A 22,500-nucleotide genomic window follows, 5' to 3' on the forward strand; every position below is an offset into this window, starting at 1 on the left:
AGAATGTGATCTTATAAAATCTATAAAACAAGTCATTTAAAAACCACAAGTTTAAAACAACAAGTATCAAAACAAATCCTTTCATTGCTAATAATGTTTTATAATGCAATGTTTTGCTACATTCAACAATAAAAAAAACATAATTATAAACAAGCATATTTTACATTTTATAAACACATTTTAAAAATCATCAATATCATTTTAATGTCATTAAATCTATGCTTGCATAGATCTGATGTTTCTCATAATGCCATTTCTCTAATGCACCCAATCATTCTAAGTTCTTTTACCCAATCATATGCATCTTTTTGTGCTACATTTCCAAACCACCTAATCTTCCCTGATTTATTTTATCAGCTACACACATCTCTATTTAAGATCATTAAGATATTACTCTGATTAAGATCTTCTTTTCATGATGAGAATAAAATTTGTAAGGAAAAGCTGAAAGTGGAAGCTTTCAATCACAAATATATAAGCTAACCTTATCAGATCTAAGATTAGCTATAGTAAAAGGGGGTTTCATAAAATAACATCAAAATGTTTGAGTCTCTTTTTGCATCAGTGCAGCAAAATATAAAAGCTGTTCTAAAAGTTTGAGGAGCCCTAAAAGTACTAAAAAATGTTTTATGGTATGACTTATTGTTTTATGTTCATGTATATTGTTTTTTAAAAACAATAATACATGATGAATAAAAACATTTTCTAGTTTTAAATATATTCACTACACAGTGTAAAAACTTTTTGTTGTAAATATAAATATAAATATATCAACCCTCAGAATTAGGAAAAAGGAGTTTGGCAATAATTTGCCGATCTCAATCTTTTAGAGGTTGGCAAAAATTATTTGATACAAAGGTCTGACCATAAAACATAGAAATGAGGTCGACAATTTTTCCCAACCTCAAACACTTTCAGCTCAGCAGTTAAGTCGGCATTGCCGAATGCCGATCCTTATTCTGAGGGTTGATATATATATATATATATATATATATATATATATATATATATATATATATATATATATATATATATATTATATATATATATATATATATATATATATTTATATTTATATTTATATATATATATATATATATATATATATATATATATATATATATATATATATATATATATATATATATATATATATATATATATATATATATATATATATATATATATGTATATGTATATATAAATTAGTAAAAAACACTTATCTAACTTTTTTCTTCAACTTGAGTTTCACCATTGCTGGATCATCAGGAAGAGTTCAATGGTGAAACTTCAAGTTGAAGAAAAAAGTTAGATAAGTGTTTTTTACTAATTTATTATTGCTCTGTTCTTTAAGAACATTGAGCACTTTATTTGTAAAATACACTAACATAATTTACATATATATATATATATATATATATATATATATATATATATATATATATATATATATATATATATATATATATATATATATATACCAACACTTTCAGGTCAGCAGTTAGACCCTTATTCCGAGATATATGTATATATATACATATATACATATATATATATATATATATATATATATATATATATATATATATATATATATATATATATATATATATATATATATATATATATATATATATATATATATATATATATATATATATGTATATGCATATATACAAATACATTTTTTAATGTAACCAACATTAAAATTATGTAAATCATTTGTTGAAGCTTTTACCTTTTATAATACCCTGTGTTTCTAAGTCATCGAATGTTGGTCTAGCTGTGATATATTTGCGAAGTTTTTTTTTAATCTTTGTTTTCTCTTTGTCATTGGTATCAATATTTGATGAAGAGGATGGTACTAAAAATCATTTAAAAACAAATGAAAAAAACCTGCGTATAAATTTAAAAATCCATGCTTTTTTAATTTTTTTTTAAATATTCTGAAGCAAAACTTTTCATTAAACATTTTTTACTTTTCTTTGCCTAAAAATCTGGAACAAAAATTAAAATAAGCGATATACTTTTAAGCAGTACTCACTTAACTGTTCACGGATAATGCCTAATACATACATACATACATACATACATACATACATACATACATACATACATACATACATACATACATACGTACATATATACATTTGTTTGATGTATGTATGTATGTATGTATGTATGTATGTATGTATGTATGTATGTATGTATGTATGTTTGTTTGTATGTATGTTAGTTTGTATGTATGCATGGATATATTGTGCAAAGCAAAGCAAGCTGTATACACAGCTCAACCATAGGAGCAGTAATTTGGTAAGATGTTAAAGCTTTACAACTGAAAATACATTGCAAGAAAGAAAATGATTAAAATTTTATTTATTAAATAAAAAAATTTAAAAAGATTCGAATTAGTATTAAAAAGTAATAGTAGAATGAGAACTAGAAATACTTGAAATAAATTGTAAAATTCTAAAGTTTCTTTTTATAGAATTAAATAATAGCATTACATACATAAAGAAGGCAAGCGGATTTATTTTTTTAGAAATAAAAAAAATTAAAAAGATTTTGAAAAAGATTGTTAAATTCGCTACTTAAAAGAAGTTCTTGACATGGGATTTATAAAATGTATATATAGTATAGCAGAAGCTATTTGGTAAGATGTTAAAGCTTTACAACTGAAATTTAAATGTAGTATATACATTTTTATATGTAGTATTTGAAAAAAGTTCTTTTATCTTTAGGGCTTTTGAAGGAGAAGTACAGAACCCAACCTCACTAACTGATATAAGAAAACCCATAAGAAAAGCAGAGTGTCATAAATAACACCAGAACTTGTTAAAATACATATTGTTATAATAACAATAATAATAACACAAAATTATTAGCACAAGAAAAAACCTTTTTTTGACGAGCGTCTTTGAAAAACTTTTAATCCACTTTTCTCATTATTTAAATTCTTAGGCATTGCAACTGTAGTAGGTTGGGCACAAGTATCCTCTGGAGAGACTAAAACTAATGCTGAATTTGGAGGAGAAGGTTTTCCTTTAACTTTATGTACTCCCCCATCAACTTCTTCCATTAATATTGGTGGAAGAGGTTCTTCTTCTTCCTAGAACAGAAAAAAGTAATGAAAGTGTGATATTAGTTATGCATTGTAATTATGCAAAATATATTTAATTATGCAAAATATATTTACAAGATGTTTGATTGTAGTTTGTATAGAAGTGATCCATTGTGCCATTTCAACTTCATTGTCAGCTACTAATTGCTGCACAGTTTGATATCCATATGATGTAATCTTAAAAGTATTTGAAGTACTAACTTAGAAATAAAACAAAAACAAAAACATCTTTTTGAGGTCTATTTATTACCATAAAAACCCTTAACAAAACTTGTTAACATTTGAACAACTAAACAAAAGTGAATAAATAATAAAGCAATAATAAAAAATAAATCAACAAAAAAGTCACCCCTACAATCCTACGTTAACAACTATATCAACTAAAAGAGAGTGAGTGAAAATGATATGATTCAATACATTTGGATACAATATAATTGCAATTATATTTTGTATAAGAGATATAAATTTTTTTATATAAAAACAATTTTATGCAAGAAATTTGCAACATTATCGCATTCAAAACCTGAGAAATTTCTTAAAAAAACAAACCAAAATTATACCAGAGTGTTGTCATAAAAAAATAATTCTTATAAAACTAAAAAGCTCGCTACAAACCCGAATAACTACCAAAGTTTTATAAAAATATCTCTCAGCTAACTAATAAAACATTCACAAATATAGCTTTTCTAATACATTTTGTATTATAATTTACAATTTGTTTTTATATCTATTTTTTATATTCATATATAATTTCAGAATAAAGGAAAAAATTCAAATATTTACTGCTAATAGTTCAAAAATCTTATAATTCTTATACACATAAAGGCGCAGTATTTTAAAAATACCATAAAGTTTTTTTGTACCTTTAATATAATTTTTAAGAAAATGGTTTGCATTTTTGTACCAGATAAATCCAACCCATTTGATACTAGATTTGGGTTGGGGGGTAAACATGACTTTATGTGAATTTATAATATAAAAGGAGTGCATATTCTTATTCCTATTTTAATAAAAGAATGTTTTATATTTTTAAGCCAAGATTTTTTACCTGTTGTCCACACAGTATATTTATTAGATTACTTGTTGTCCACACAAGCAGTACATGTACAAAGTTTTTTTTAATAACTAATAAATTTAAATTTGTATCAAGTTTAAAAGCACTTTCTGGACAGTTATAAACAAAAAAAAAAAAAAAATCAGAGATTTTAAATCTAATATGAGCTTAAAATACATCCCATTTTTTGATTCTTAGTCAATATATTTCATGTAAAGTTACTTTTATTCAAAGAATTCTTTTTAGTTTTAGACATTTCCTTTTGTACATATTTTTAAAAAAATTATGAATGCAGTATTCCCATCTTGTAACATCCCTTTGGGGTTTAATCCAATTAAAGAACTAACTGCAACTCATCTACTAATAAACTGTGAAACATAATTCTTTCTATTAATTTTTAATAATTTGCTGTAAAGTTTATTTTTGAACACTTTCAGCGAATTCTAGTTTTTGTATGGCTACAAAAATTATAGCTATGATAAACATCTTTTGTTTATCGTAGCTATATATCGTAGTAATATTTGTAGACTTTCAGAATTTGTTGACATCAAATATTTCCTTTATTATTCTTGGAATGTTTTCTTTTTTGAAAATTATATTTATAATCATAAATATACTTATACAATTTCTGTGCTTGCTTTTTTCTTTTTTTTTTTAAAGAAATTATTATGGTATTTTACAAATAGCTTACGTGTTATTTTATGTTTTAAGGATAGAATAAAATAAAAACACTTTTTAAATTAAAAAATTTCTTTCAATAAAAAGACCGTCTGCCAAAGCCCTAACTCTGAATCGATGTATGTACACACCTCATATATTTTCCCTATTTAAGTCAGTCAATGTATCTACACTTCCTGCATGTTATCTCTATTTAAGTCAGTTGATGTATGTACACTTTGCTGCACCCACCCTTAGATATTCAGTCGAGGTATGTACACTTTGCTGGGCCAATACTTAAATAAATCAGTCAATAAAATAAGATAAAACAAATAAAAATAATAAAAATAATAAAAACATAAAATAATTAAAAAAGTATAAAATAGATACAGTTTAAAATATATATATAAATACATATATAGATACAGTATACAATATATATAAAACTACTTTCAGAAGTTCCAATTTAATATATAAATCTAAGTTAAACAGTACATCACAATCTTGTACATTTAAGGTTAAATTAATTTTCTTTTTCAATTACCTGAAAGACATTTTTCTTCCCTTTCGCTTTATCTTTTGCAACATGATCAAGAATTGCACCATGTAAATCTAAGCTGGAATCAGGCTTTCCTGTTGCAAAACCCACTTTCTAAAATATAAAAAATATTTCAATGTTAAGTTTAACGAAAGGTTAAATTCTTAAAAACTTTTAAAATTTATGAAGCACAAAGTACACAAAACTTATATAATAAAAACAATTTTCACAAAAGATTTATTATAAAGTACCAACAACAATGCAAGGTTTATTTTCAAATACTGAAAACAACATGTATACTGTTTCTGTATACATGTTGCTCTGCTCTTACATTCTTAAGATCTAAAGAAAATCTCAAATAAAACTTAACATATCTACTTACAGATGAACTTTTTTGATCTTTGTAGAACACAAGACTTGATCCATATTTACAACAGTAGACAGGCTGCCACATTGACTTTTTGATAGACTTTTTTCCTTCAACTAATTTTCGACGAAACAACGGACCTTCAATGTCTGCCTTTTTTATACCCTAAACATCCTAAAATCTATATATTCATGCACATTACATAATATATCATCCTATCTATATAAACATCCTAAAATCTATATATTCATGCACATTGCATAATATATCATCCTATCTATATAAACATCCTAAAATCTATATATTCATGCACATTACATAATATATCATCCTATCTATATAAACATCCTAAAATCTATATATTCATGTACATTACATAATATATCATCCTATCTATATAAACATCCTAAAATCTATATATTCATGTACATTACATAATATATCATCCTATCTATATAAACATCCTAAAATCTATATATTCATGCACATTACATAATATATCATCCTATCTATATAAACATCCTAAAATCTATATATTCATGCACATTACATACAACTTTTCACAATCATACTTAAAAATTATTTTAAAATTATTACTAATAAATTATCATTTTTAAAAATTATTATTACATACATTCAACATAATAATATCAACTTACTCACATGAATTTGACATAACTACTGTTGTTAGGTAGCATCATTTTAAAAGAGCTTTTTAAAAAATGTTTTATTGACTTTCTGTGATTGTAAAAGTAGAAGTGGAACTGGAGTTTATTATAATTCAAAATTTTAGAAAGTCAGAAAAAAAAACATTCTTTGTGAAAACATATTGTGTGAGGTGAAGTTTTTAAAACAACATTATTTTACCAATGGTTTCTAAGAAATTCAAAAAGAGACTTTTATAAAGTCTCTTTTTGAATTTCTTTTGGGTTTTGCTCAGTCGGTTTGCTTCAAATTGTTTTAAATAAAATTTAAAAAAGTTCTTACTTTGGACATGAATAGTAATAGTCCTTTTCCTTCTATTTCCTTGAGGAATATTATAGTCTACATGTCTTTGCAATAGTTAAAATAATTCCAGCACTGAAGAAAATCTTCACTTAAAAATACCATTCAAGAACTTAAGATTTCAACAGTCTGGAAATTAGTAAAAAATGGTTTTTAAATTAGTAAAAATTAATGGAAAAAAGCTAAAGTCAAGATTCCATAATATACTGCAATTGTATTATATTATATAACATAAAATCTTGATAGACATATTACATTTTAAATAAATTAATTGCAGTCCAAAGTAAGATTTTTGGTGTTTTTCCTTTAAACAATCTAATCGTTTATCTTACAGAGCAGACATTTAATAGAAATATCTTGATTGTTTAAACTAATAACCCACTGGCGGCAATTTCTCGAAAAGCACCTCAACTACTATGAGCATTGCTCGTTGTTTTTTTAACTTTAATTAATATAAGTTGTTTTCTTATTTTTTAACAACTGCTTAATTTGTTTAACGCTTAATCCATAAAATTATTTTTTTCATTTACATTCAAAAAAAATTATAAAAGTAGTTTAAGATCTTTTTAAACATTCAAGTTTGAAAACAAATTTAAAATGGTTGTAAACCCCACTAAGGCATCATTAATCCTCAACATCTAAATGCTGAAACTTAATCACTTTTTAATAATAAAGTTTAATGAAGTTTATTTAACTAATGAACTAATTTAAAAAACTGTCCTACTTCCAAGATTCTCTAATCTTCAGGTCACTCCTCTACTCCCCAGATAAATATTTTATTTCTAAGACAACTCTTCTGCTATTTAGATTATTCTTTCAGATTATTTTGTTATTATTATCTCAGATTATTCTGCTGCTAAATCAATCACTCTTCACCTCTCAGATTATTCTGCTGCTACTTGAATCACTCTTCTACTTTTCAAATCATTATTCCACTCCTTTTACCAGGCAGAAAAATATTAGAGAAGAAAGAAATGATATCTTTTGTATTTTAAAAATGAATCAAGGAAAACCTTTTTTATTCAATGAAAAAACCACTGATAGATTTAATACAAATTTTGATTTAATGTTTAAAAAAACCTTAACTGCAGCTAATATCTAATAACTCCAACTCCTCTAAAAACACATTGGCTCAGTCAAGATCCAGAGCCATTTTATAGTATTTACTGTATTGGAACACAAAATATTAAACAGGTCTACTTTATAATGACTTAATTTCATTATTGAATTTAATGCACAATTAACTGCGTAACTAATTGATATTATATGCTAATGCATAAACTAAGGAATACATAAGCTAATGCAATGCATAAAATGAATTAACTAAACATATTTAAATAAGTGATCATATATTAAAATAATCCATCAATGAAATTAATGCATAAATTAAAATAATTTAACAAACATATTTACATAAGCAATGCATAAATTAAAGTAATTCTTAAACATTGATATACCTTTTTAGAATCAACCTCAGAAATATCATCCAGTTCAAATGAACGATTTAATTTATTTTCTTTTTGCTGAAAACAAGAAGTATAAAATTCAAAAGTCAATTGAAGATTGAGATCAAAATCACAGAAAAAAAACAAAAAAACAAAAAAACTTACATTTTCAGATGACTTGTTAATGATTTGCTTAAAATATGGACTTGTTCTAGGAGATTTCGGTTGATCTTCATTTGAAGACAAACTTGAATGAGATTGAACAATAACAGATTGACATTTATTATTACGAAGAGAGCTATTTGGGGCAGTTTGTCTCCGTAGAATACCTTCGAGGGTGTTATCTAGTGATTTGCGACGTGAACTTATTGGTTTTCCATTTTCATCAAGCTAAATAAGATAAGAAAATTTGAAATAAAATTTATGCTTTATACATACATACATGAGTATATGTGTATATATATATATATATATATATATATAAAATTATATATATATATATAAAATTATATATATATATATAAAACTATATATATATATATAAAAAATTATATATATATATATATATATATATATATATATATATATATATATATATATATATATATATATATATATATATATATATATATATATATATATATATATATATATAGGTTATATAAAGGTGTACGATTGCACGTCTTTATATAACCACACAAATAATACTTAGTTTAACGATTTGACCACAGCTTTTTACATATCAAAAATGCGCTGAATAAAATGATTTTTTAATCCTTTTTTTTTTAAATTATTCACCTCCCCAATTCCAAGAAAGCCACTACAGCCAAGGAGGCTACTTTTGTGGTTACAACCCTCTCTCAACTCTATAACTCCAAAACACGAACCTTGATGAACAAAGCTGCTGCGCGGAGAAACAAGTTGAATGTGGTACTACCAGGGACATGGTGGGGATCGAACTCAGAACTACTCACATATGAGGCAAGCGCTCTACCACAACACCACTATCGCATAATTATGTATTTTTTATGCATTAATTATGCATTAAAGTAAATAACATCAAAACTTTCATCTTTACAAATGTTTTTATATTAGCAAAACTTTTTAAAATAAAGTACAAAGTACTGATAATGATTTTTGTTTCGAGTTTCAATAAAAGTTATATAATTTTTTTTATAATGTTATATAGTTATAATGTTATATAAATTATATAAGTATGCATTTTTATAATAATCAACATTTAAAAAAAAATTAACTTATTTTGATTTTATAAAGGACTTGTTTTGGACTACGATAGTTTTATTAATGAACGTTATATAAGAACTTTTAAAGTTAATATACTAAAAAAGATTAAAAAAATATGAATTAATGAATATTAATTTTTTAATTTTAAAAATTTTTTTATCAATTTTATTTTTAAAGTAGTTGACTTTAAACAAACAACTCTTTTTAAAAAAAAATTTTTAAGAATTATTTTTTGGAAGCTTTTAAATTGCAAAGTAAAAAAGAAACTTTTAATTCGCTCAGAATATGGTGATAAACATTATTTAATTTTTGAAAATTATATAATTAGCCATCAGTTTAAATTCTGATCATTACAGACTGCTGATCTAGCGGTTTGGCTACCACATAATTTTTTCTAACTTAACAAAAGTATCGTATTTCAGACAAAAGAAAAAAATGTTTCCATTGAAATGGAACTGATTTAATTCTTTTTTCTTTCGTTACTACGAAAAAAATTTTTAAGAAACTTTTTTTGTTTATTTCATTTAAATCTTTAAAATGATTTTTTGTTTGAGATATTTAAATCTTTAAAATGATATCTTTAGTAAATGCATTAATCATTAAGTCTAAATCAGTAAATGTACTAATCATTAAATGATTTCTTTAGTAAATGTACAAATCATTAACTAACTAAAAAATCATTTTAAAGATCTAAAGATTTTTCTTTTATTATGTAACACTTTTTACGAATAAAAGTTTATGTTCAAATATTTAAAAAATGTATGTTTAATTAAAGCATTTTGGGTTTTAGTTAATTTATTTTTATTTTCTCTTACATTTAGTCTAGATAAGCTCTACCTCTTTGTGCTGTTTTTGTCAGATTCTAAACTTTTGTGCTGTTGTCTTTTAATAAAACTGTGAGTTAAAAAGCTAGGCATCAATAAGCACAGGTACAAGTGCACTACTGAAGTGCTTTGAATTAATTGCTTCATCCTTCCATTATCATCTTGCCACTGTTTCCACTCAACAACTTTTTCTGAAGTATCACTATCACACTGCAATTGATACTTTTTTTTGAAACCACATTCTTCATACTGACACTCACTAAACCAACATGCTGGGTCATCTGGACATTGAAGGCAAGAGTCTGAAAATTTGTTAGAATAAACAGGTATATTTGCACTGCAAACAGAAAGCTTTTTCAGTAAAAGAATTACATTTTGATGATAGATGCATGTGCATAAATTAGCTGGTGTTTGTTGACTAAGGAGAACATGTAATGGCCTTAAACTTGCAAATTTACTTCTACTAATCTTGATATTTTCATTTTCTGCTATAAACAAGGCATGAGTCTCCTTTAGGATCATGTATATGTGGCTTTTTTGAATATGCTCTTTATTGCAATTTATTCTGATAGCAACTCTATCTTTTATTCCAGAAGACATACAGCTAAGATCATCATTATCATAAAATTCAAAGACTTTTTGCTTGATTTCTTAATTTAAGAAAGTTACTCCTTTATACTCAATAGAACTTTCTACAATTTTTCAATTTAGTTCAACAGCTAATTTTAGATTAACTGCATTTTGCTTTGAGGGGCTGATAGGTAACATTAGGTAACATTGTTTTTGCTTTATTTGTAGCTCTTGACAGAGAAGAACATGTACTATATGGGTGCCTGTAGTAAATAGTTTCATTAATTTTATTTGAAGTTTCTTCCCTCCACTTAGCTTTTTTTTCCCTTTCTTTAATTTTTCTTTCTGAATCAGCTTTACGTTTTTTATCTTTTGGCAACTTTCTGTATTCTTCCCCTTTTTTTCTCGGTGTTTCTTAACATATTCTTTATTTTTTTCCCTTGCAAAAATAGGATTCAATCGCCTCTGTTTATTCTGTCTTTCTTCATTAGTTTTAGCCATTAATTTTTATTTTGGTCTAAAACGAAAATAAAGATTGTCAGTTGTATAAATGTTCGAAATAATTTATAAAACTATCTTTTAATGGATAGAAAATAAGATTTTCTATCAATTAAAAGCTAGTTTTATAAATAGTTCGTTGTATTTTTAATTTTTTAAATACTTATCCAAAGTGTTTTGGATAAGTTTCTTATTTTAAAGACTATGCATTGAGCCGTTACTTACGGGACATTGAGCTGTTACTTACAGGACCAAAATAAACATTATCTGCAGACTTTAAGGAAATGCTTCAACTATCAGATTTTTAGTTTTAAATATAGAAAAAGTAGTTTATTCTGATTGTTGTAACCCTTTCCCTTATTGGATACTTTTTTTTAAGCGTAAACTTAATAAAAATGACATATTTATTACTTATGGGACAGTCACATTGTTGGAAAACTAAAACAAATATTATATATTGTCAAAAAAATAAAGCTTATTTAAGTTATTTCTTCCTGCATGAAAGTTTTTTTTTCCACCTGTACTAAACCATTCTGCCAATTGTGGCAACAATCTTTGTTCCAGAACTTTTTTGTATTGTAACTGACTCGTTATTCCCCCTATAATATAGAGCCTTCCCATTCCCCTTCCACATATCACTGACATGATCATCACAGAGGTGAGGTGTTTAACAGTTTGAATGATGGAGTCCAATAAGTATTTTTCCCCTTTTTTTCTTTTTACATATTGAGCCTTCTTGGTCAAAACTTGGAAAGTACTCTTGTTGCTAAAGCATACCATAAAATATTATACAAGGATTGTTAAGTGAATATTTAGAGTTTGGTGTAAGAAAGTGGATATTTTAAATACATCTAAATTAATTTTACCAATTTCCAATCATCTTCTGTTAAATTCCTATACATTTTAGCCCACTCCAGCCTTTTTTGCATCATTTTTGTTGTCAGTTTAGATTTCTTAGCTGGATTTTGTGAAATGTAACCAAGATTGTGTAGGCAACGTTAAACCATTCTCTTTGAAATTTTGACTCCATATTGGTCCAGCTTATTAGTTATTTCATTGTTAGTGGCCTGCTATTTTCTAGAACAATCTTAGCAAGTATTCTTTTCCCGCGTGATGTTAGGATTCTCTTTTTTCCACATTTACCAACCCTCTTTGGCATTAAGTTCTCCATATTAGCCATTTTTTGTGTATATTTTTATAGAAACCCGCAAAATACCACATTTTCTGGCAATTTCTCGTTGAGAAAGATTAGTAAAAGTGCCCTAGTTTCAGCAATTTTTTATGGCAACAAGTCCTTTTTTTTCCCCATAGCTAAAATAAGATATCACATTTCAGTACTACAGTTAAAAAAACAAAAAGACATATTTAAGAAACAATATTTTTACTGATTAAAATAAATATTTTGACAATATACTAATAAACAAATTCAAAACTCTAGTAATAAAACTTAACAAGTGTACTGCAAAAAGATTATAATTAAGATGACATCATACAAAATGGCTGTCAATAGTGACAGTGTTGACAGTAGCAAAAAAATAGGCACTGATTTTATGAGTTAAAAATTTATTTTAAACAAAAGGTTCACTTTCAATAATGATATTTTACTCTTCATACAAAAAAAAATGAGATTAAACTTCAAAATGATCAAAACTGATTGGTGGCCATAATAAATTGTCATATGACTGTGTATGTATATATATATATATATATATATATATATATATATATATATATATATATATATATATATATATATATATACATAAATATCAGCCCTAAGAAATAGGGTCAGCATTTGGCAATGCCAACCTAAAAGTATTTGAGTTTGGCAAAAAATCACCAGCCTCCTTTCTATGTTATATGGTAAAACCTTTGTATCAAATTTTTTTTTCCCGACTTGATGCTCATCTCCAACAGATTAAGGCAAATTATTGGCGACCTCATTTTTTCTAACTCTGAGGGCTATATATATATAAGATTATATATATATATAAATATATATATATATAAATATAATAAAAATATATATATAAATATAATAAATATATATATATATAAATATAATAAAAAAATATATATATAAATATAATAAAAAAATATATATATATAAATATAACAAAAAATTTTAAAATAATCATTTTATTAAAAAACTATTATTTTAGAGTTAATTGAAGAAAAAAGACCTTTTATAACTAAAAATGAAAGAAGTGTATTTTTGATAATATTTCCCATAAAAATCTTAAATTTGGGACACCCTAATATATATATATATATATATATATATATATATATATATATATATATATATATATATATATATATATATATATATATTTATTAATAAAAATTTTTAAAAAATTTAACTGAGTTGCTTATGAGAACCATAATAATTTTTTAATAAAATGATTATTCTATTTTAAATTTTTATTTAAAAATTTTAAAAATAATAATAATTTATTTTCTTTTGAGACCCAACATGACATACTTTTGAAAAAAAAAATGTTTATAATATTAGGGAACTGGTAAGTGTTAAAGGGTCTTGTGCTCCCCCTAAATCCAATAAAGTTTAAAAAAAATTTAACCGAGTTGCTTATGAGAACCAATAGAAAGTTTTAAGAATACGAACAGATCTTTTATATGGGGCGGATGGAACACCCTAATACAATATATAATAATAATAATAATAATAATATATATATATACACATATATATATATACATATATATATATACATATACATATATATATATACATATATATATATATACATATATATATTTATACATATATATATATATATATATATATATATATATATATATATATATATATATATATATATATATATATATATATATATACATATATATATACACATATGTATATATATATATTTTTTTTTTAAACATCTTCGTTTCCAACAAGGCTGCAAGCAGCCACTAATTAAAGGTGGAAGTTACTGAAAGAGAAAAGATGAAGATTGTAGAGCAAGATAACGATTGACGGACGACTTAATATTTATATATATATATATATATATATATATATATATATATATAAATATATATATATATATATATATTTATATTCATTGATAAATGTTGTATATTGCTGGAAATACAACTCTTGTCTGTTTAAAAGTAATCAATATCTTTTTGAAAAAAATAGATCAAATAATATTAAAATATTTTATTGTACGTGATCCAATATTTGCTAATCGCCGGAATCAAAGTTAGAAAGTAAAAATTTTTTCCTATGCCTACAAGCAGAAACCAATTCACTTCTTTTATTAAGTAGTAAACCACTATCAAAATTCATAATAAAATATTTTTCACTGATGCAAAGGTTACACTTTTATGTAGATGGATTATAAGATTGGCATCTTTTAATTATGTTCCACTTAATTATAGGTATGTTACCTGCGTCTTTGTGTTTCCAGATTTCTTTGGAAAGTTCTGTATCATTTCTATACCTGGTTGCATTAAATGATTTAAGGTGGTTTGCAAATCTGAGCTTAAATGCATTTTCACTGATACCGATGTAAGATTTTTCCGTAATACTGGGATTAGGTGATGATAAAGTGGCTTTATATACAACGTTTTTTGATAGACATTCGTTATTTAACGGGCATGCAGTTTTCTTAATACAGTTGCAATTTATATCATTAGTCGTGAGTTTGTTGCGCAAAATTTGTTGGTTGTGTGAATTAATAATAGATCGAATATTTGGCATGCAGCTGTAACTAACTTTTATTGTGTTTCTGTTGAAAATTTTGTGGAGCTTATGATGTAATGGTAAAATGTAAGTCAATTAAGTTTAAGAAAAGGTGTCCAATTTTTGTTACCACATTTTTACTGAAAGGAGGATTAAACCATATTATATATATATATATATATATATATATATATATATATATATATATATATATATATATATATATATATATATATATATATATATATATATATATATATATATATATATATATATATATATATATATTAGGGGTGTTCAAAAATATAAAACTTTCAAAACGCAAATACACAAGCCAAATTTGGGGCAAACATTAAAAAAATGATTACAAAAAAAATTCTGAAAATATTGACATTTACCTTGTGCTCAAGCGGCAAAATATCCCAAAAAGTACCCCAAATTGTTCCTAAATTATTTTACTATGTTCCTAAATTATTTTACTTTGAAGGTAAATCTCAATACTTTATGAAATTTTTTTTCTAATGTGATCATTATGGTATAAAGTTTTTTTTAGATTGTTCTGTATCCTAGTTTTTTCATAATAGTTGTTTAAATTAAGAAAAGATTTTGCAAATAAATAGGTTTTTTTTTTTTTTGCATAAGTTATGTGAAATTTTTTTTTATGCTAAACAGCAATTATGAAAAACCAAGATACACAACAATCTAAAAAACAATTCAGACCATTATGATCACATTAGAAAAAAGACCTTTTATAACTAAAACAAAATTTTTTAAATTAAATTTCAACAGAACTTTAAGAAAAATCATTTTCTAAACTTTACTTTCTTTAATAAGCTTTACTCTCTTTAATAAATACTTTCTTATCTAAGTTTAAATTTGTTTAATTGGCTTTGGAAGTGTAATTTCAAGAAAAATTTATTTAATATTTATTAATAAAAATTATTAGTCAAGTTAAAAATATGACTGGAGTGGGCTAAGCAATAAAATGGAGTGTTTAAGACATTAGAAAGACTATGAGGACAGCCAAGTCTAAACTTGCGATCTTTAGTAACAGAATAAGGTTGTATAAGCAACACTTACAACACACAAAATAAATAACAAACTGCATTACTTTAATTACTAAACAGAATTGGCTGAATTATTGTTGGGGGAGCTTTCTCGTAAATTAGTGGATATTAGTGTTTCTTAATGCACAAAGTAGATAAAGTTTTTGATGCAAAAGAACGACAAAATAAAACATTAATGTCTAAAAGTAGGTTGTTTTTTAAATATTAACTTATGTGATTTGGTTAAAATTATAAAGCAAAGTTTCCATTTTGTACAAACATTGAATGGAAAGTTTTTACATAATAGTAGAGTTGCGTGAATCTGGATATTTTTTTAAAAACCTTATAAATGCCTGGTAAATTTTGTTCAATGTATTTGTCCAGGCTATTTTTAAAAGAGTTTGTGCTTTGCAGCATTACAACATCATCTGGTAGTGAATTCCAAATTGAAGCAACTCTATTGTTAAAGAAATGATACCGTTGAGCACAGTTCTTTATGATTTCTCTCCGGTATTGTAAAGGTTGGTCAGCTCGTGGAGAGACCTTCATAGTTCTTTGTACCAGACTACTTTATTATTAAAACTCTCTAGTTTGTATTTTTGAATTAGATCTCCCCGTTGGCGTCTCTTTTCTAGTGATGAGCATTTAATTGCAGAACAGTGAATAGAGTAATTAAGGTTAAGAAGATTGTGTGTTATCTTTGAAGCACGTTTTTTCTCTAAAATTTTAATACCTTTTTTTAAATAAGGCGACCATATTGACACTGCATTCTCTAAATGTGGTCGCACATAAACTTTATAAAGTAGACTCCATATAGTATTATTTCTAGATATAAATGTATTTTTTAGAATTCCAAGCATTCGATTGGCTTTATATGATGCTTTTGTGACTTGATCATGAAATTTAAGATAACAATACTATACCTAAATCTTGTTCAGTTGTTGTTACTTCAAGCTTAATTCTCTGGTGTGTGCTAAGGTCATTTATATAGTAATCAAATTTTAGTAAATTAGAACTCCCTAAAGTATGCATTACTTTACACTTGCTTTCGTTGAATTGCATTTGCCATATTCCTGTCCATTAATATGGACTGCAGCGTGATATTAATTGTAACCCAATTAACATCACTCTGCAGTCGCTCACAGTCTTTTTTGCTTTCAATTGTGGCAAGTATCTTTGTGTCATCACCGTACATTGTACAAACGTTGTTTATCTTGTCAGGTAGATCATTAACATATATAATAAACAAAGTAGGTCCCAAAAAAGAACCCTGAAGAACACCCCTAGTGACAGGAACCCAATCAGATCTTGTTTCTCCTAAAACAACACATTGTCAACGATTTGAAAAGAAAGAGTTTATCTAAGAAAAAAGTTTACCAACATTCCATTTTTTTCCAGTTTAAATAATAACGGTTTATGCGGTACTTTATCGAAAGCTTTAGCATAATCAAGAAATATAACATCTGTCGATTTTTCATTTGATTTTGCAAAGGTTATAAAATCCATAGTTTCTATCGAATGTTGAAATATAAGCGATAATGGTTTGGCTAATGATTTTGCACATTTTCATAGAACTAATGGACTTACGCAGTCAGTGCCAAATGATTTGTTTGGATCTAATTTGAGCAAATGTGATTCTACTAGAGATTGGTCTATTTTTAATGAACTGATTGTGTTTGATGTTCTGTTTGAGAAATGCGGTAGTGTGTGTACATTTCCGGTTGCGAAAACGGATTGAAATAGCAAATTTAGTACAATTGCTATATCCACTTTCTTTATGCTAATATCTGATTCAGTGATCAATGCATTAATAGGGCTTGATGATGAACGATTAGAATTAATATAGTTGAAAAGCTTTCTTGGATTGCATTTATCCATTGCTAAATCTTCTTCAAAGATACTAATTGCTGAACGAGTATACTTTTTGATTTGATTAAGAACTGTATTATAAAGATTAACTTGATACGGAACTTTCCACTTTGTGTTCCTATTTTTGTATCATAGTTGTTCTTTTTGTTTTACTTAACTTAATAATGTCAATTGTGATCCAAGGTTGATGTTTTTTTTGTGTGTTTTGATATAGGAGGCATGAATTTAGCACATAGTTTATGACATATATCTGTCCATTTTTTGTAGGAATCACTGATACTTAAATTTTTAAACATAGCAATCCAATGATAACTATTAAAAGCTTCATTTAGTTTTGCATAGCTACCTTTTTTATAACATAATTTTGAGAAAATAAATGGGGTTGAGTAATTTGATTTTTCAATGATAAGATTCCATTTGGGAAGTAAGTGATCTTGTGTTGCACATCCAAGAGGCGGATCAAAGGTTATTCTACTTATTTTGTCTGGAGCAGGCTTGCAGAGCCAGAGCCGGGAGCCAAGGAACCGATAGTTTTTGCAAGAGCCGGAGCCGAAGCCAAGAAAAACTAGTGGATCCCAGCTCTCAAAAAAATTTTGAACTGAACAAATTTTTTTTTTTTAATTTTAGAATAATTTTTGAGACATTTTTTTGGCGACCTCTGCACTTCATTCAAGAAACTTAAAACTCAAAATTCTCCAAGTCTCTAACAAATCATTTCATATACAATAAAATGACTCACAAGTTTAGTCTAAAATGCCATCTCAAAAAAATGGCCGCCACCATATATTTGCTTATATTGTATTTTTAAATTCTTATTCTTGTGAAATGAATAAAGTGCCATATTGATTCTTATCTTCTGTCATTTTTTTTTTCATTTCAAAATCATTCAATGACCCAAAAATAATCTTGTATTTTTCTTTTCTTCTCCTGCAATATTTAGATAAAGTTGAATATATATTTGGAATTTTTCCGCAATTTCTGTTATTTGTAAATTGCAACCATGAGTGATAACATAGAAGACAAGAGGTTATATGATGAACTGAAATGGTTTGCTTATCGCGAAGAGGACAACGTGTTTTTTTGTCAAGTTGACATTAGTGTTGGGGAGGAAGTCGGCAAACTTTGCGGTGCAACATGCAAAATGCAGTACGAGGGAAAAGAGAAATGGAAAAAAAAACCTACCGCCAACATGAAACACCATTTGTCAATAAACATTCGACACTTTTGACAAATATTGTTGAGGCAAGAGAGCAGAAACTGAAGAAAGAGAAGGCCGAAAAAGAAAAGAAATGCACCTCATCCGTTTTTGGAGGAAATCAGGGTTTGACTAGTGAGACGAGAAAAGTACAAGCACCCATCGATCGCTTTCTCAACAAAAAGTTACCATCACAATTTCGAAAGAGGACTTCAAGAAAGACATGAACATGATGATTCTTCAAAACAGCGTTCCCTTTAACCTATTCAGCAGTGAAGGAACCAAGATTTTGACTGGCGATTTGGCAAAACATTTTGGCTTGAAAGTCAACCGGGATTCTGCTCGAAGTCAAATCATGGCTTTGGCTCAACAAAAGCGGGCTGAGTTAAAAACCAATCTACAGGGAAAGCTGGTTTTTCTGAAAGTCGACGGAGCTTCAAGACATAATCGAAGCTTTCTTGGCGTCAATGTGCAGTTTTTCATGGATAGCGAAATCACTCTCAAAACTTTGGCAGCAGTTGACAATCATGTTAGACACAAGGCAAAAGAAATTCAAGAATCTCTTGAAGGCATGCTGGAATCGTATGACATCAGGAAAGAAAATGTCTTTGGAATTACAACTGATAACGGATCGAACATGGTGTAAATGGTTGGAGACTTTGGAAAGACAGATGAAGAAGGTGACGTCACTGACGAGTCTGCTGAAGAATTTGCTGGCGTCGAAATCGAAGAAGAATTTGAGGTTGAAATTGAAGGTGATCTGCCGGATGCTAAAATCACTGACGACGAGGTGTTTAAACAGTTGAGCAGCCTTACTTCAACGAAATATCCAAAAACATGAACACCGTTAATCTGCAAGGTTGTGGTGCTCACACCTTGCAGCTGGCTGTTAAAGATGGCTTGGAAAAACAAGGCATTAAGTCTCTGGTTGGCAAAGCTCGAGATTAGCAAAAGCTTGTCGAACGTCAAAAACAAATGAATTTTGCAAACAACACAAAACTAAAAAGGTACATACAATATAATCATAAATCGCAATAAATGAAAATGTTTAAATGAATATTACTAAGAATCTGAACTTGAGTTTGAATTTAACATTTGTCAATTATGCATCTTCGAATTTTGAAAACATTCAAATTTAAAAAAAAATTACTCAAATTTCTCAAGTTTACAGGTTGCAATAATCGACAATGCAACCAGATGGTCCAGTACATTCAACATGCTCAACCAACTTCTTGAGATGCGTGATGTCCTGAAAGCACTGGAAGCGGAATTTAAAACACGTGACTTTACGCTTCTAAAATACGAGTGGAAGCAAATAAAGGAACTTGCAAAAATCCTTGAGAAACCGGCAGTCGCAACTCATCAATTCCAGAATCAGGATCTCGTGCCTGGGAACTTTATTTACATTTGGGAAATTCTGAAAGAGGAGCTAGTTTCTGGTGAATTCAAGACGTCTGATTTTGGGAAGAATACCTGGGATTCAATGGTGCATCGGGAATCACCTTTGTTCGATAATCCCTTTTTCTGTGCTGCTGTCTGCTGTAGATGTGCAATATCAATGCCTTCTTGGAGAAGAGCAACAGGTTTTTATCTCAGTTTTCAATCTATTATTTTTTTAAACGAAAATTGGAATTTGAAGTTACGTATTTTTAATGAAATTCAAAATACTGTTTCATTTAACTTTACTTTTTGACATTCTACTTTCCTCACTGCAAGAATATGATAGATTATAATTTGTTTGAAATTTAAAAACATTAAAAATGCTTTACAACATTTCAGTTGATTGCTGAAGACACTCTGTGGAAGATCAAGAAAAAGCTCAATGAGCAAAATAAGTTCGAAATGGGGAGTGGAATTGGTTGTCATGGAAATGACTCTAGCGAGAGTACTGGAAGCGGTTTGGAAAATGAAGAGGAATCTGAGGAAATGAGTCCCAGAAAAAGGATGCGAATTCGAATGGAACGTGCTCAGAAGCAAAAAAGCGAGCAGTGCAGCCAAGACGTTGTTAGTCATAAACGATTGGAGGAAAAAGAATTCCGAGAGGCTATTCAAAATTTGCCAAAGCATGCTCAACAGATCATGAAGAAAAAGGATGATGGAAATTGAAGTGCGAAACTGTTTTGGACGGAATAAAGCTGTTTCCGAGTTGATCCAAAAAGCATGCCAGATTGCTTCTGCTCTTCCTATAACGTAAATCAGCGTGGAGCAGGTGTTTTCCGGCCTAAAATTTCTGACTATGAACCAAAGAAGTCATATGGAATCAGATTTGATTGATAGCATAGTTTTTCTTCGAATGAATAAAGAGTACATTTGACTTTTGAGTGTGTATTGACAGAAAAAAAAAAGAGAAAAAGTTTTGAATTTAGAATTTGATGCTAAAAAAGTTTGTTAAAAAAATTTTGTAGAAATGACCAGCCAAATGCATAAATTTGCAAGTATGCAATGAAAGGGTATATGAAAGGGACTGATTGTTCAAAAACATGTAATAGTTTATTTTTCATTCATTAAAAATTTATGAATAGATGGCAAGGTATACTTTTAAATCTTATTCTTCTATTGATGTTATGAGGAGCCGAGTCGTGAAAAAAATTGGGCGGCTCCGCAAACCAATTTTTCTGTTTTCAATTGGTCTGGAGAGTCTGTTATAACAAGATCCAATGTGTTAATGCATCTATCTTTCTTAAATATAAATGTTGGTGAGTGTATGCATTGATACAAAAACGAATTATTGAGTGTGTCAATAAAATTTGCTTCAATTGGTTTGCTCGGTCCTTTGAAGTTTGTAGAATAGTCATCATTCCAAACTATGTTAGGATAATTAAAATTGCCTGTGAGTAATAGTCCCAAAAAACGGTTACTACCGATAGATTTTTTGGCTAAAGTTATACAATTGTTAATTTCTTTAGCAGTTTTCTCCATCATTTTTGGTGGGCGGTATATACAACCAATCAGCAACTTGTTACTTTTACTGATTGGGAGTGAAAGCCATAGTTGTTCAGAATGTTTAAAAGTAAAGCAAGAGTAAATTTGAGAAAAGCTTAATTCAATTACGTTTAGGCAAGTTCTTGAATAAATAGCAACTCCTCCATGACCATTTCTGTCATGTCTGAAAAGATCATAATTTTTTATACCCGGAGATGATATTTAATTAAACCATGTTTTGGTAATAAATATAATGTCTATAGATGTTGAGAGAGCAATATCAGATAGTTCAAGTAACTTTTCTTTGTTTAAAGATGTAGAATTTGTATAAAGGCATTTAAGCTTGAGCGAGTGATTATCATTTGAGAAGATATTATTATTATTGATAGAATTTATAAAAGGTTACTTTTTATTGTTTACTGTAGAATT

The 22,500-nt window shown here is 27.1% G+C and overlaps 1 protein-coding gene across 1 annotated transcript in view; it reads right to left on the reverse strand.

Annotated features, from left to right (window-relative positions):
- Positions 1 to 22,500, reverse strand: part of LOC100205418 (rho GTPase-activating protein 15) — a 63,572-nt gene that overhangs the window by 14,292 nt on the left and 26,780 nt on the right. The window contains exons 7-13 of the mRNA XM_065810482.1: positions 8,353 to 8,577; positions 8,200 to 8,265; positions 5,753 to 5,902; positions 5,377 to 5,484; positions 3,197 to 3,298; positions 2,899 to 3,109; positions 1,739 to 1,864 (exon numbers count right to left, since the gene is read on the reverse strand). Of these exons, the coding sequence (XP_065666554.1) occupies positions 1,739 to 1,864; positions 2,899 to 3,109; positions 3,197 to 3,298; positions 5,377 to 5,484; positions 5,753 to 5,902; positions 8,200 to 8,265; positions 8,353 to 8,577 (988 nt within the window). The remainder of the gene's footprint in view (positions 1 to 1,738; positions 1,865 to 2,898; positions 3,110 to 3,196; positions 3,299 to 5,376; positions 5,485 to 5,752; positions 5,903 to 8,199; positions 8,266 to 8,352; positions 8,578 to 22,500) is intronic.

The sequence above is a fragment of the Hydra vulgaris genome, chromosome 11 (genome assembly GCF_038396675.1).
Source record: "Hydra vulgaris chromosome 11, alternate assembly HydraT2T_AEP".
Taxonomy (NCBI): domain Eukaryota; kingdom Metazoa; phylum Cnidaria; class Hydrozoa; order Anthoathecata; family Hydridae; genus Hydra; species Hydra vulgaris.